The sequence below is a fragment of the Hyalella azteca genome, unplaced genomic scaffold (genome assembly GCF_000764305.2).
Source record: "Hyalella azteca isolate HAZT.00-mixed unplaced genomic scaffold, Hazt_2.0.2 contig14358, whole genome shotgun sequence".
In the NCBI taxonomy this organism is placed as follows: domain Eukaryota; kingdom Metazoa; phylum Arthropoda; class Malacostraca; order Amphipoda; family Hyalellidae; genus Hyalella; species Hyalella azteca.
The window spans coordinates 31,531-46,182 of NW_025944248.1; the positions used below are offsets into that span (position 1 = coordinate 31,531).

The 14,652-nt window shown below is 40.6% G+C and overlaps 1 protein-coding gene across 2 annotated transcripts; it reads right to left on the reverse strand.

Moving 5' to 3' along the window:
- Window positions 1-2,093: 2,093 nt before the first annotated feature.
- On the reverse strand, window positions 2,094-8,976 carry LOC108670613 (SET domain-containing protein SmydA-8-like). 2 transcript variants are annotated; one of them, XM_047884033.1, is made up of 6 exons: window positions 8,923-8,976; window positions 5,977-6,114; window positions 5,262-5,367; window positions 3,213-4,260; window positions 2,843-2,958; window positions 2,094-2,461 (listed from the first exon to the last, which is right to left on the reverse strand). In XM_047884033.1, the coding sequence occupies exons 1-6, from the start codon at window positions 8,946-8,948 to the stop codon at window positions 2,321-2,323; spliced, it is 1,575 nt and encodes a 524-aa protein (XP_047739989.1). In that variant the 5' UTR covers window positions 8,949-8,976; the 3' UTR covers window positions 2,094-2,320. The 2 variants fall into 2 exon arrangements, with proteins under 2 accessions (XP_047739989.1, XP_018013573.1); XM_018158084.2 differs by lacking the exon at window positions 8,923-8,976 and adding an exon at window positions 8,167-8,439.
- Between the last annotated feature and the right edge of the window lie 5,676 nt (window positions 8,977-14,652).

Consider the following 14,652-nt stretch of genomic DNA (forward strand, 5'->3'; position numbering starts at 1 on the left):
TGTAGGAAATTCATTTTAAAATTTAACTGCCAGATTTTAGGTTGAAAAATACACAGGCCTATATTTTCTTCTTTGCTTAAGAACTGATCTAATCATCATCCTAATTCATAGAGTTTGCATCTGGCAGTGGTCGAGGACGCACGTAGTGTTTGCGGGTCCCAACTTTCTCACTTTTTACTATGCCGGTTTGACTTATCTCGCGAATTTTGTAATCTATGAACAAGGCACGAAATGGAAAAGAATCGGCGACAGGCCACATCAGGCCTACACTTCAGAGCCGACATCACTATGTTATGTTATGTTATGTTATATATCACTAGCAAGTTAGCACCGAATCGACACTTCAGCGACGATTCGGTCAAGTTAGCTAGGGATTGATCGGAATGGATTCAAGGATCCCGTAATTTCAAATACCAAATAATTGATAATTTTGAGTTAATAACTTTTCAGTTATTTAGAAAACTTTGAACTGTAACCACTAGGCCACACAGTGGCATATTTGAGATCACAACGACAGGAGGTAATTCTGCGATTTTCAGAATCAACGACAGGTATAATGGCCTAATCAACACTGACAGGAGATGGACGACGTGGGACTGCAAGGTCTCCTTCATGGTTCTTTCCCCAAGGAAGAGGGAAGATGAACGGGAAAAAAGAATATTGGTCTAGAGCATGCTAAAAAATAACAGATAGCAAGCTAGATCCGGGTGGACGACCTAGGGAAAGACCAATGTTTCAGTTTATATGTTGCCAGTGACGGTCATCTTTATGCAACCGGTGACGAGCCTCAAAGCTGGTGCAGAACCTGATGGCTGGGGATGGAGGAGCCGGAGGCAATTGAATGCCAAATAAGGAGATCCTCGTTAATGATTGGTCAGGTAATTGATTTATCGATGTCCGTGATGACTTCCATTCAGAAATCCCAGCTGCTGCCGGTCGGGCTTTTAGTATGCGTAGGGTGACGTCGGCTTTAATGGCAATGGTCTTGACGTGTTGCAGACCTGAGTGACGACGAGGCGGTTAGAAACTGAGATGGCAAAGGTCTTCTCACAGGGATGGAGCATTGACCAAAGGAAACAAGCAAGGGTCGGAGTGGGACGATGCTTACCGACCCCTAAGTACGGCCTGCGACGCACGAGGTGTTGACGGGGAGGGGGATATCCCTGCTGTTTGGCCCGGCAACTGAGTCCGCTGAAGCCAACCGGTATCGCAAATGGGGGCAGTTGATGCAGACAGTGAGGTTATGTTGTGCCTTCAAATTATGCGTGTTGTGGTGTGTATTCGGGGTTAGTGTGGAGGAGCGGACATGCTGGGGTTGAACATTCATGGAGACGATACTGACTTGAGCAGTAGTTGGGGACTTATGGGGCTATTGCTTTGAACACATAATAGACTACTTTACCCTTTGGCACGCTTTCGCACAGGAATGAATATAACAGTTATTGTGATATTGAGCAGTGACGCCAACTAACTTGTATCCCGTTCAAACCCACAAAACGCACGGAACTGTTATCGAAGTCCCACTTGATGTTTAACGGAACTTGAAACTTTTTATTTATAAACGAAATTGCCCGACATCAAGCCTACTATGATTCCACCACATAATTTCATTCTTTGGTAATACCCAACGTAATAAATTTCGTAATGGAGTGCCTGACCAGCCCACAATAATTTCGATTCCAGTTGGATCAGGTACCTTCTTTACATGCTACTTCAGCACTAAGGAAGGAGGTGTTCCAAAAAAGTCTAATAACTGCGTACACGATCATGCTGACGTAATTTTCCCGAATAGTTTTCTTCAGAAACCTAATACTTCATCACCTAATACATTCCTGCGTTTTATGAGATGATACGAGCTCATTCTTTATTTCTGTAGCCTTGATGATGTGATTAACGCAATGGTCTGTTGATCAGCTCCGAATTAAATATGAGCAAAAATTTAAAAAATATATGAGCATACTCTAAGACAAAGCACACAATGTGAAAACAGCGCAAAACATTTCCTCTTACGAGCATCCTTCAATGCGGCACCCATCATGTTTTTCATTGAAGGTTTGAAGGCAGACAGGGAGTTAGTAGTTCAACTGTACTACTCAGGAGGATGATTCAATTTTATTTGGCAAAGTAAAGGCGGTTACACAACTGGAATTCCGATTATGTTAGTTTCGAACCCAAGCAAAACCCAGTATCTCTTCTCACAAAATGAAATTCATTCAACCACAACCCATATACCTGTAATTTCCCAAACTAATCTTTAAACAATTTTGAGCAGTATTTTAAGGACGAAAATATGCTTTAAAGCTCCACATAATTGATAAATTTATTTTCTTTTGCATTTTTTGAAGGCTTGTTTGATCATTGTAAGCAACGCTGCCGCTTGTCGCGCCATTTTGTATTCCTCTTGCAACGGGGACTCCATAGCAAGGATGGTGTGGGCATCCTGCAGCCGCGTGCAGGCCTCCTATGGAGGAATACAATATAATTAGTAAGTGGAAAATATATAATTACTTTGAATGAAGGCTTGAATAGTTATCATTTAATAGTAATAGTGATGCTAGCGTTCATTAGGCCTAATGTGGCCTGTCACCAATTCTTGATATCACAGAATTCTCGCTGCTTGCTGAGCTATGAACCCGAAACTCACTGCTTCAATCATGCTGCTCTCAACTACCCAGCCACTTTTCGATTTTGGACAGAACCTTTACAGGAAGCTGGGATCGAACCCGCTACTCACTTCTCCAATCCTGGTACTCGGAACTTATACCATTCGGCCAACCTGCCAAATGCACGGGTCCTGTTCAGTAGAATCTTGAGTTATTAAATGTAGCTGTTAAAAGCTTACCTGAAGCAGTGGCAGAACTTGAGGCGAACTGCGGTGTTGTTTGTCTTGCATCTTGTAAAGCTCGAAAAATGAAGTTCCTACTTCGAACTGCACCATACCACGCAATCGGGCCAGGCCTGATTCATGGTACAACAAGTGTTGGAGTGGGAAAGTATTTCACAAGGTGGTTAAGAAAAAGTTTATTTTCATTGATGTGATTCCTGAATTTTTTCGAGTCGACAAGATATTTTGGATCATGGAACTTCATTTTACTTCAAATTTGTTTTAGAGCGGAATGACATTGTTAAAATTTCCATGTTAAAGCACACACATAAATTTATTAAATTATGAACTGAAAATATCTGCATGAAAAATATTAGCTTCACTGTACCTGGTAGTAAGGCATCAATGATGTCTATGCTTTCCTTGCCCAACTGAATTTTCCTCTTGAGCAATTTCTCAGCATCACTTTTTGAAGACGAATCAATTTGCGCACCGAGCAACTGCACGAGCGCCAATTTCACATCCACCCTATAATGATGATTTTCGGCTAATATCTCCTTGCTCAATTCCAGGAAATGTTCTGACTCGCTGATGTTGCCCCGAAGTGATGTTAGTTTAGTACCCCAAACTCTGAGTATCTCCTCAGCGTCTGCATGAGGAATGATGGCTTCACAGCTTGGACAAGACCAATTTGAGTCCGGCGTCAAATTAGGAGGAATCAACCCGCCGCATTGAGAGCATTTCAGAGAACCGAAATGAGTCCCGAGCTCAGTGGGATCGCTGCATCTCACGCAGCGGCAAGCAAAGTACTTCGTGGTGGTGAGGTGCTGTTGTCTGCTTGCTGTGCCCCACATGGGGTCGGTGTAGGAGGTGCTGATGTGGTCACCCTTCTTGATGGCAACCGCAGCTCGAACTATGACATTCATTTCTGCATCAAATGTCCTCGTCGAGTTGGCTACGCACGAGTGCTCCAAAAGACATGCCTTACCATATAAGCCTACCAAGTTAGGACCAGGGATCTCAAACCCATTGACTTCCAGAATCCCGCAAATCCTGTAAAGATCTTCGTAATTAAAATCGTTGTATTTGAGATAGCCTCGGATAAAGTCGATCACGTTTGACTTGTCGAGATCTGTAGCTTTGGATTGCTTGCGTTCTTCGATATGCGACTCCATTGCCATTAAAGTTTGCCAGCGTTTAGCATCCTTCCTCAAGGCGAGACATCGAAGGGGCGTTATACACTCGTACATGGCGTTCAAGACGAAGAATTCAGTTATGACAACTTTAGATCGTCTGTTTTGCTGCGTATATTGACACTCCGGAAGATGTCGTTCCACCAGGCTGCACTCTGGGGAGCACATGGGCCATCCACACAGAGGGCACTGGGAGGTGCCGTCTACGGGGGAGTTGCATCCTACGCAAACCGCCACCGTCACCTGTCAAAAATGTTCAAAGCTCATTTAGATACTCAATTTTTCGTTTATTGATGTAAATTTGATTCTTCATTAATATTTTTATTGTAGAATAGGATTGAAATTTAACAGAAGTTGCCTGATGAAGCACATCCAAATGTCATTCCTTTTATTTTAATTTGGATCTATAAAATAATGAGTCAATATATTTAAAATTAGTCATTTAATGACTTAATTATGCAATAAGAAATATTTTTATGCAGAAGGAATATTTTTTACAAGCGGACGTCCTTATACGAGCATGGGGAAGGAGAGTCTCACAATGTAAACCAAGAATACATTAGCGTAAGTTGTGAACGCTTTGTTCAGTTCATGATAGCCAAGCGTTCCTTTATGTTTCCCTCTAACTTTCCACTGGAGAAAGGCAGAGAATGTTTTATAGGGAAAATATCTGTTCTATCGAAACTCCAGACACTCAAAAAAAGAATGGGTAATAGTTTCAAAATATTGCTACGCTTTTTTTTGCGGCAATGGGTCAGGATGACCCATACAAGGGCTAAAAGATCTTCGCTGTTCAAACAAAGTGTCGCTTATTTCTCTGGTTATACAGTAGTTCCCTCTCTCATTTCCCGCTCTCTCATTTCCCCCTCTCTCATTTCCCCCTCTCTCATTTCCCCCTCTCTCATTTCTCTGGTTATACAGTAGTTCCTGTCTCTTATACACATCTAGATGTGTATAAGAGACAGGTGGTGGGACGCGAGCAGTGGCCTCCACTAGGTCAAGCCCAACGTAGTCAAGTGTCCGGGTGTTGTAGTTCTTAGANCTCTCATTTCTCAGGTTGTACAGCAGTTCCCTCTCTCATTTCTCAGGTTGTACAGCAGTTCCCTCTCTCATTTCCCCCTCTCTCATTTCCCAGGTTTTACAGCTGTTCCCTCTCTCATTTCCCCCGCTCTCATTTCCCAGGTTTTACAGCTGTTCCCGCTCTCATTTCTCAGGTTGTACAGCAGTTCCCCCACACATCTCACCTGCCGAGGCCCCAGTACAAGAGGCGGGTCCTTCAGTATGATCTCGCCAGGCTGCAAGTCACGGGACGCAAGGATGTGACGCCCAAGAGTCGAACTTTCGGCCACACTGTGCATTTAAATTTTAAAAAGTTAGGTACCATTAGCCCCGGGCGAAAATATGTTAGTAACGATATGTTAGGATATATATGTCCGAATATATATGTTAGTACCGATATGTTAAGATATATATGGCCGAATATATATGTTATTGCCGATATTATGTTAATAATATGTTAGTACCGATATGCCCGTGCGAAAAGATCAGTAAATGATACCAAGTCTATGAGAAGACTCAAGTAGGAGCGGTTCACAATTGAAAACTTTTTGGAAAATTGAACATATATACAACTTGACTGAGAAGCGTAGCTTAATGTTGTCTCTGCTATGAGCGACAAGGCAAGTCGGCCTATTCTTAAACGCGGATGTTGCTATGTTATTTTAATTTGGATCAATAGAATAATGGGTCGATGCATGTATTTAAAATATATCAATCAATTCTTTAAATTTGTTTCAGACCATTTAATTAAGAATTTGATTCGTTTACTCGATAAATCCATCATCTAAAGCAATCAACGCTAAAACTAATGCTAAAATCATTTCATAGGTATTTTAAACTTGTGCGTGCGTATACAAATTCTAAGTTATTTTCCAATATATTTTCACAACGTTATCTTACACATAAGGATTGCAGAGTTTCTTATGCTGCTGCCAGTGCTGCCGCTGATGCTCTCTGTTGCAGTAATGCGTTACGTGGCATCTGCCACACCTCTGTGACGCGGTCACGCCACACACCGCACAAACGGCCTCATCCTCTCTGGGGGTAGAGCAAACAATGCTTGGAACATGGAGCTAACTATGGTTGAACCATGGGGCAAACAATGACTGAACCATGGGGCAAGCTATGGTTGAAGCATGGAACAAACAATGCTTGGAACATGGAGCTAACTATGGTTGTACCAAGGGGCAAACAATGCATGGAACATGGAGCTAAATATGGTTGAACCATGGAGCAAACTATGGTAGAACCATGGGGCAAACTATGGTTGAACTATGGAGTAAACTATGGTTGAACTATGGGGCAAATTATGGTTGAACCATGGGGGCAAACTACGGTTGAACCATGGGGCAAACTATGGTTGAACTATGGGGCAAACTATGGTTGAACTATGGGGCAAACTATGGTTGAACCATGGGGCAAACAATGCTTGAACCATGGGGCAAACTGTAATTGAACCTTTTGGGGCAAACAATGCTTGAACCATGGGGGCAAACAATGCTTGAACCATGGGGCAAACTGTGGTTGAACCATGGGGCAAACAATGCTTGAACCATGGGGCAAACTGTAATTGAACCATGGGGGCAAACAATGCTTGAACCATGAGGCAAACAATGCTTGAACCATGGGGCAAACTGTGGTTGAATCATGGGGCAAACTATGCTTGAACCATGAGGAAAACAATGCTGGAACCATGTGGCAAACTGTGGTTGAACCATGGGGCTAACTATGCTTGAACCATGAGGCAAACAATGCTTGAACCTTAATTGGGCGAAAAATACTTGAACCATGGGGGCAAACAATGCTTGATCCATGGGGGCAAGTAATGCTTAAACCATGGGGCAAATAATATAACAATGCTTGAACCATGTGGCAAACAATACTTGAACCATGGGGGCAAACAATGCTTGATCCATGGGGGCAAGTAATGCTTAAACCATGGGGCAAATAATATAACAATGCTTGAACCATGTGGCAAACAATACTTGAACCATGGGGGCAAACAATGCTTGATCCATGGGGGCAAGTAATGCTTAAACCATGGGGCAAATAATATAAAAATGCTTGAACCATGTGGCAAACAATACTTGAACCATGGAGCAAACAATGCTTGAACCATGGAGCAAACAATACTTGAACCATGGAGGAAACAATGCTTGAACCATGGAGTAAATAATTCTTGAATAATGAGGCGAACAATGCTTGAACCATGAGGCAAACTGTGGCTGAACCATGGGGCAAAAAATGCTTGACACCTGGGGGCTAACTATGTTAAGTCAAAGATACCAGGTTTAACACACCGGCCACTACCGCATAGTATCGGTGGAACATTGAGAGCTTCATTAGAAAATTGAGATTAGGTTCAAGATTAAGTCTAAATTTATCGATCTCAAAAGTGTTTTCGTCGTAGAATCGTAATGTCACACACGTATAGGGTCTTTTAATCAAATTTCCGACAAACCGATGGCAGAAACTCTCGGCTAAAGACTCATGAACAGAATTAAAGTTATGTCCTCAGAGTGTGTTGCTGCAAAAGTTTTTGCCTTTTTCTTACAGTTGTTTGAGTAATTGATATATTTATAGATAATTACACTAGGATTTTATTCGATAATTTTTTCCTCGGTTGAAAGTTGCTTTACGATCCGGTTAATATTAGGAAGTTTCATCAAGAAATTTTAATTCTACAAATAAAATGATTCAATCCGTTGAGAAGGCATTTAAAAAATGTCTCTCCATTCATTTTGTTGAAGGGTTAATTCAGAGACTAGCACAAGAGTCTACAATTCAAATTTAATCTACAATTATTGGATATGCGTGATTGCTGGAGGACGAATGAATTGACGGCAAAAAATAAGGCTTTCTTTCGATGTAAACGTGCTGGTATAAATTGTCATTCAATCGTCATTGGCCAATGGATAGACGTACGAAGTTTAAGCTATTGGTTGAAAGACTATCCTGTTTAAGCTATTGGTTGAAAGACTATCCTGCGGTGACCAATTTATCTATTGTAATTTAAACTCGAATGCGTAAATATTATTGATATTGATACAAAATTTACATATTATATGGACCCACCAACGAAAACCTTACCTGGACATAATAGCCTAAATTCTCAGCGTCTTTAATCAGATTTATCATAAAGCAACACCATCAGAGTTGAAGATTTGGTCAAGTTTTAAGTGTAGTTTTTTAAAATGCAAGAAATGATATCATTTATAGTGAGGCAAGAGCAGCGAAATTGGTGATAATTAAAGAGATAAAATTTAAAAATTTTGTGTCGTACGATAAGACTATTACAATTTATTTATGCGGTTCACAGTCTGGGAAAACATTGTACTTGCAGGACTTGAGCACCACATGAAGTGCGTCTGGCAACTGGCAGCGACCTGCGCTCGCCACCACATCAGTCTATATATAGACTTACTAGAAAACGAAATAAATAAAATACGATTTTTTTTCTCTCTGTTATCATGCCAAACAACATTTTTCATTGCAAAATTCGTACAAAACCTTGTCGCATCCTGAATATGCTTGGTACAAAGTTTTTGTGTATCTTTTATTTTATTTATATTGTTTTCTAAATAATAATATAATCGTGATTTGTCAAACTATGAATCTCGAAGTTGGAAAGTTGAAGCGAATATTTAGCTAGCAGTCTGTATGTTCAGACGATTTGCTTTGCTCATAGAATTTCAGCGAGTGATAATTAAAGCGTTTTTTTATGAAAAATATTTATCTTAATAGATAGGTATATTGAAAAAATAATCAATATTATTAGGACCATAATCCGATACGATAGCAATTAAATCGACACAGAAAAGCAATTTCCTTAATTTTTCTACTTACGGCGTTGGTTGACACGAAAGACCCATTCAGCAGGCACTACAGCTGACAGCCGCTTCAGCAGTTCAAACGACTGGCGACTCTGAGTGGCGAGGTCAACAGAGCGTGGGATGAAAACAAGCGTAGAGATTCGGGACGTTTGCGGTCATTCGTCACTTGGCAGTTTTAATTAATTCAAGGTTCAAGTGCTTTATCGCATTTTTGTCATTGATAGATAATTTCTTACAACAAATTGTTCAGATTAATAACTTTTCCAGTATTTATTTGTACGATAACGCAGGAATAAGGTCACCAAGTTGTAGTTTTGCTAATGCCCAATTGTGTGCCATGGGTGATGGGATGATGGGTCCGGGGTCTGACAAGCACATAGAATTCCCGTTTTTAGATCAAGCCTTAAGTATTGTTTGTATTAGTTACGAGCTCTATTTTGGTAGTCATGTTTTCACCCATGCTAGTGCCAGGCGTTGAATTCTACGTTAATCATTATCATGGTTAGAAAGTCGAAACTTGTAAATTGGTTTAATCATTTTATTTATTTACATGTACCGTCAATGCCACTAATTTCGCCACAGCACTCACCACACGCCTCACCGTCACCGACCTTTAAAAGAAGCGATCTATAATGTAAACAAAACAACCGCAAATTGTGAACTAGCTTTGAGTCTTTTGACCAGAGTAGCGAGTACCTGTATTAAATTTACCTGATTGTTAATTTTACTGAATATCGGCAAGAAGAGTGCAGTACCTCACTGTGGGCCTGTGGGCTGTGGCGACTCTGGTCTCTGTTGTCTGTAGCTCAAAATCAAAGCCTCCATTGAGGCTTCCAGTTCCTGTTTAATTGTTTTATGAATGTATTTCTTTATCTCCCACATTATCAGTACTGCCTACTGGCTCCTGGTATAGGTTTATAATTGGGATCACTAATAACTATTGATATGGATTTCTTACACTGTTACACACTTACAGCATTAAATTGACACACACTGTCAATTTAATTTGGAATTTTTGCTAGACCTGAGCGCAGTGAAGCAAGTGTGCCACTTGCAAGAGCATGTTTTTGATATAAAATTTCCAAAATACCTACCTCAGATAGTCCAGACTCCAGATTGTATTGTTGTTACTTAGATAAAACTAATATTTTCAGCCAATTTTTCTAAAATTGCAAGCTGCAAAAAATCCTTCGAAAAAGAAGTTTTTAAAAAAAATTCTAATAGAGGTCAGGGTGTAGTTCAACTCTCATTGACACATACTCACATAGGTACAATAAGGTATGTAACCTCAGCAGTAACTGCACATAGGTACCCTGCAGCAAGTCACCAAAAACCATATAATACTGGGCAGAACTACAATTTTTATGGTTTGGTTGCCACATAATAATTGGACAATTTTTTTTAGTAGTCCAGAAAGATGTTTTTCAGTTCACATTTGTTCATTAAGTTGATAATTTCTTTTGAAGGTTGGGTGTCCATGACTTCGTTATACAAGTGCTACTATACACAACACAAGTGCTAAACATAACACTATGTAGTTGCGTTGATGGTAGATAATAGAGGGTAAGAATTACAGTTTTACTGTCTCAATATGGATATCTGAGAGCTCCTCTAGATTACCCAGCCATCCATTTGGATCCACTGCGTTGTGAGGGAAGGAGGCAAGTGTTGAGAGGATTGGCAGATCTTCTTCTGAAGGTGTATGATGGGGTCGCCTGCCGAAGACCACCACTGCCATGGATGTAATGGACCATCATGATTCCTGCCTTCCGGAACGTAGCCTTCAACACTTCTGGACCATCATATCTAGGCCGTGAGTCAAGCTAGCCCTCAGTCGAACGGCCATTAGTCGAAGGACGATAAATTTTGGAACAGAACTATGCTATCTGAAACCTAACCTCAGATGCGGTGAACGTAAAATTACGCAATTTAACGATGCCCGTAAGTCATATTCTATCCGCGGCCTGGTGGTGCACGGCAGGTTTTATGCAAGGCCGGAGGAGTACTAAGCCGAGTGGTTCACGGCTGATTGGTGGGTGTCCGGTGAGATCCAAGGCGTTCGATTCAGGGCTTATTGGTCCACAAAACTGGTGGTGCACAGCTGCGCTCCCGTATGATGTAACCTTTAATGTCATGTAATTACGTTAATGATTTTGTCATTAATTTGGTAATAAAAATTATGTCACAGTTTCAATATTTTTCCAGGTTTGACGTTAAGTTAAGATGGAATGTGACAAGCTGCCTCGACACGGCAACAAGAGTGATAGGTCAAGGAAGAAAATGTCAGCACCAAACCTTTTAGATGCTCATGTGAAAGGATCTCTTCAGAAAGGTTGAATTCTAGTGGATATATTTTGCTTTATTTTTGTCTCTTCAAATTTTGTAATATCAATGTGATATGTCAAATTATGTAAATTATTTCTTTAGATTTGATAATCAATATTCTAAGTTGCGTCATAATTTATCTCACATGTTTTATATGCATTAAATATAAAGTTTAAATATTATATTTGAGAGCATTTGACTGGTCTGGCTACAAACTTATATAAAAATTCAGTAATAAGACAAGTATTGATATTATCAAATCTGAAATAGTCTTTGAATATACGTAGTACTTGGTGATTTACTGGTCATTTCTTCCTAATGCATGGGCTGTGCTTCACTAAATTAAGTCGCTAAAATTTCAAATATTGGGGTATTAAATAAGTTAATACTTTTCTTTTGACTGTATCTGTAGATAACATTTTGGAATCATACATTTTCAGAGGGAAGGCTGCAACTAGGAATGTCAGGTTGTATACACTGGTGATAGAACTTTGATATAATCGAATATAAATATAAATAGATCATTGGGCACGTCAGGCCTATACCTTGACAAGAATGTTTCAACCCAGTAACGCCGACAATTCCCTGCGGATTATTAAAACACTTTTTTCCATTTAAGGGACTTATTTATGTATCTTCTAAAGACTTTTAACTTTTTTATTATTACTCAAAATACAGACTGGCAAGTATACTTCCCACCCGGCTATAAAAAATCATATGTCCAAGTGAAGAGATAACCAGAGTGGGTAAAAAAAAGAAAAAAAAAGATTCGATCAAAAGGCCAGTCTAGTCAAGAAAAGTACAAGAATCGGCGACAGGCCTATGCAGGCCTATTCTTTAATGCCGAAGATACTATACTATACTACTACTATACTAGACTCTTCCTTTCCTTGCGTTCTTAGTTGCTGTAACACTGCAATACCAGGGGTCTCTGGCTCAGTAGTTGTTGCATTTGTTGCTGGGATTTCTGCTGTTGTTCGTGCAATTTCAACAGCTGCTGCATTTGTTGTTGAATCTGATCTACTTGCCTCTGTAGGCCTAAAAAATTTCTGCGCTTGATATCGAGTCCTTTTTGTTCTTCTTCACTCCGGTAGGTTGTGTTGGCCGGTGGGGTAATTTTTGGATCTGCCCTGTTCCTTTGATTACGATAGATTTGACCTTTCCAGAACTGATTTTTTTCAACCATGTAATTTTTTCTGATGTTTTGAGTTTGGCAGTAGAATCTTTCCGGTGTTCCTAGGAGGAACTTTCAGAGTCACGTCTCTCTTCGGCAGTACCACTCAACTGCAGGTTGAGTTTAAGGTGGTGAAACCGACAGGAATCACGTTTGCAAGCAACATATTTAATAGTATTCCAGCATAAGAACGGACGGTAATATTGACAGTCTCTCCCGTTTTTTGCATCCGCGTTGGTTTTTGCTTCCAAATGTTGCAAATTTGTGACAGATCTCAGGGTGTGAATAGTTACAGCTCATTTCTGCATTCTTCCAATAGCACTTGCCCTGAAGATATATCCATCAAACGCGTTTCTTCTCTTCTTGACTTTGCCAACGACTCGTAGGCTGGTTGAGATTCTTCCCACTGCCATTGAATTAAATAATTATTTAATCATAATTTATTTATTTCTTAAAAACTAGCATCTTATATCAAATGAATTATCGTCGACCTCACTTTTTAATATTTTGAATTTATGCTCACGAGTACAATTACAACGCTGGAGCACAATATCAACAACACGCAGTATAATTAACTTTCCTATTTATTGTATGGTGAGTGGTAGCCTTCGTGCCAATTATTCCATTCTGCTTTCTGAGTTGATTAAAAATAAAATATTCATTTGACCCATACGTCTTACGAGACACTATATATGATTACTCCGCTTTAGGAGGAAACTCGTCTCGTCCCAGGTGTAGTTGTAGGGCACAACCCACCTCGGCCCTGGTGTAGTTGTAGGGCACAACCCACCTCGTCCGAAGTGTAGTTGTAGGGCACAACCCACCTCGTCCCTGGTGTAGTTTTACGGCGCTAAGCGGTTGCCGACGACAGCAAAGGGCATGCCTGCAGGCTTAAGACTCAGCGCACTGCACAGCTGCGCTAACAGCGGCAGTAGCAGGGGTAACATCTTCAGATTTATTCAAAAAAGCTTTCTTCATTCGCTAATTTCACCTGGAATTCCTATAACAGTGAAATCTGTGAGATCTACGTATATTTATTAGGCGAATGACTATACAGGCCACCGTTACTTATTAATACAATTACATCAGGTATAGTTGAGTTCTGGCAGTGATCGAGGACGCACGTAGTGTTTGCGGGTCCCAACTTTCTCACTTTTTACTATGCCGGTTTGACTTATCTCGCGAATTTTGTACCGAAACGATTTCAGTGAAAGGTTCAATTTTAGTGCAGTTCAATCAAAATTGTGTGAATAGTAAGAAAAGCGGCTAGTACAAGTATTTTATTCCCGACAAATTCTAGTGCGTGAAACGAGGGCAAGTTTTTGAAACCCTCGGTGACTGCCTGAAACCGGAGAACAAGCGGTGCCTTGACTACGCTCAGGCCTCACCTTCCTATACCCTCCCCACCCTCTTGGCCCCTACACCTCCCCCTCTCCACCCGCCTCACTCGTTGATTCCCCCACCACACCTCTGTGTTTCCCTCGCCAGCTGCAGCTCAGCTGTTTTTCCAGCCTTAATTTTCGAGGGAACTTTACTATACTCAACTCAACTCAGTAGCGTTAGAGCCTGAGAAAGTGAATGAGAAGAAGAGCCTTCTTTACAGCTCATGGCTGCAGTGCATGAGTGAAGCCAGCGATGGCCGTGCCCGGGTCGCCTTACCCATCTTACTGCCTGACCAGGGGCCATACTTTCAAATTCGCTAAGTGAACGTAAGTATTTACGCTCTATTTATTGTCTATGATTGGTGGATTTTGCTTGAAAGGCCGTCAATGCTTGGCTGATGAACTTACGATCTCTTAACTTTTTTGAAAGTATGGGCCCCGAGCAGTGGCAGCGCTCTGTAACCACCCAACACCTCCATGAGTCACCTCAACAAGTCGTTCTCAGCCAGGTGAATGACTACTTGTATTCTCACATAATGATGGATGTCTGTCAGCTTACGTACTGTATTTCCCAGGCACTTTTTTCACTTGTTAAAGGTATTTTAAAATTATTTAATCATTTACTATTCAGATTTTAATATTTCTACTACCATGAAGTTGTATTTCCAGAAAGAAGTGTTATATTGTGTTCGCACTCAGTTATGGAAAGATCGGGTTCCAAAGGCCGGGCTTGTGAATCAAGTCACGAAAAATACAAGAATCGGCAACAGGTCATGGGCATATTTCTTCAGTGCCGACACTTCTATTCTATTCTATTCTATTCTCTTCTATTCTCTTCTATTCTATTCTATTCTATTCTATT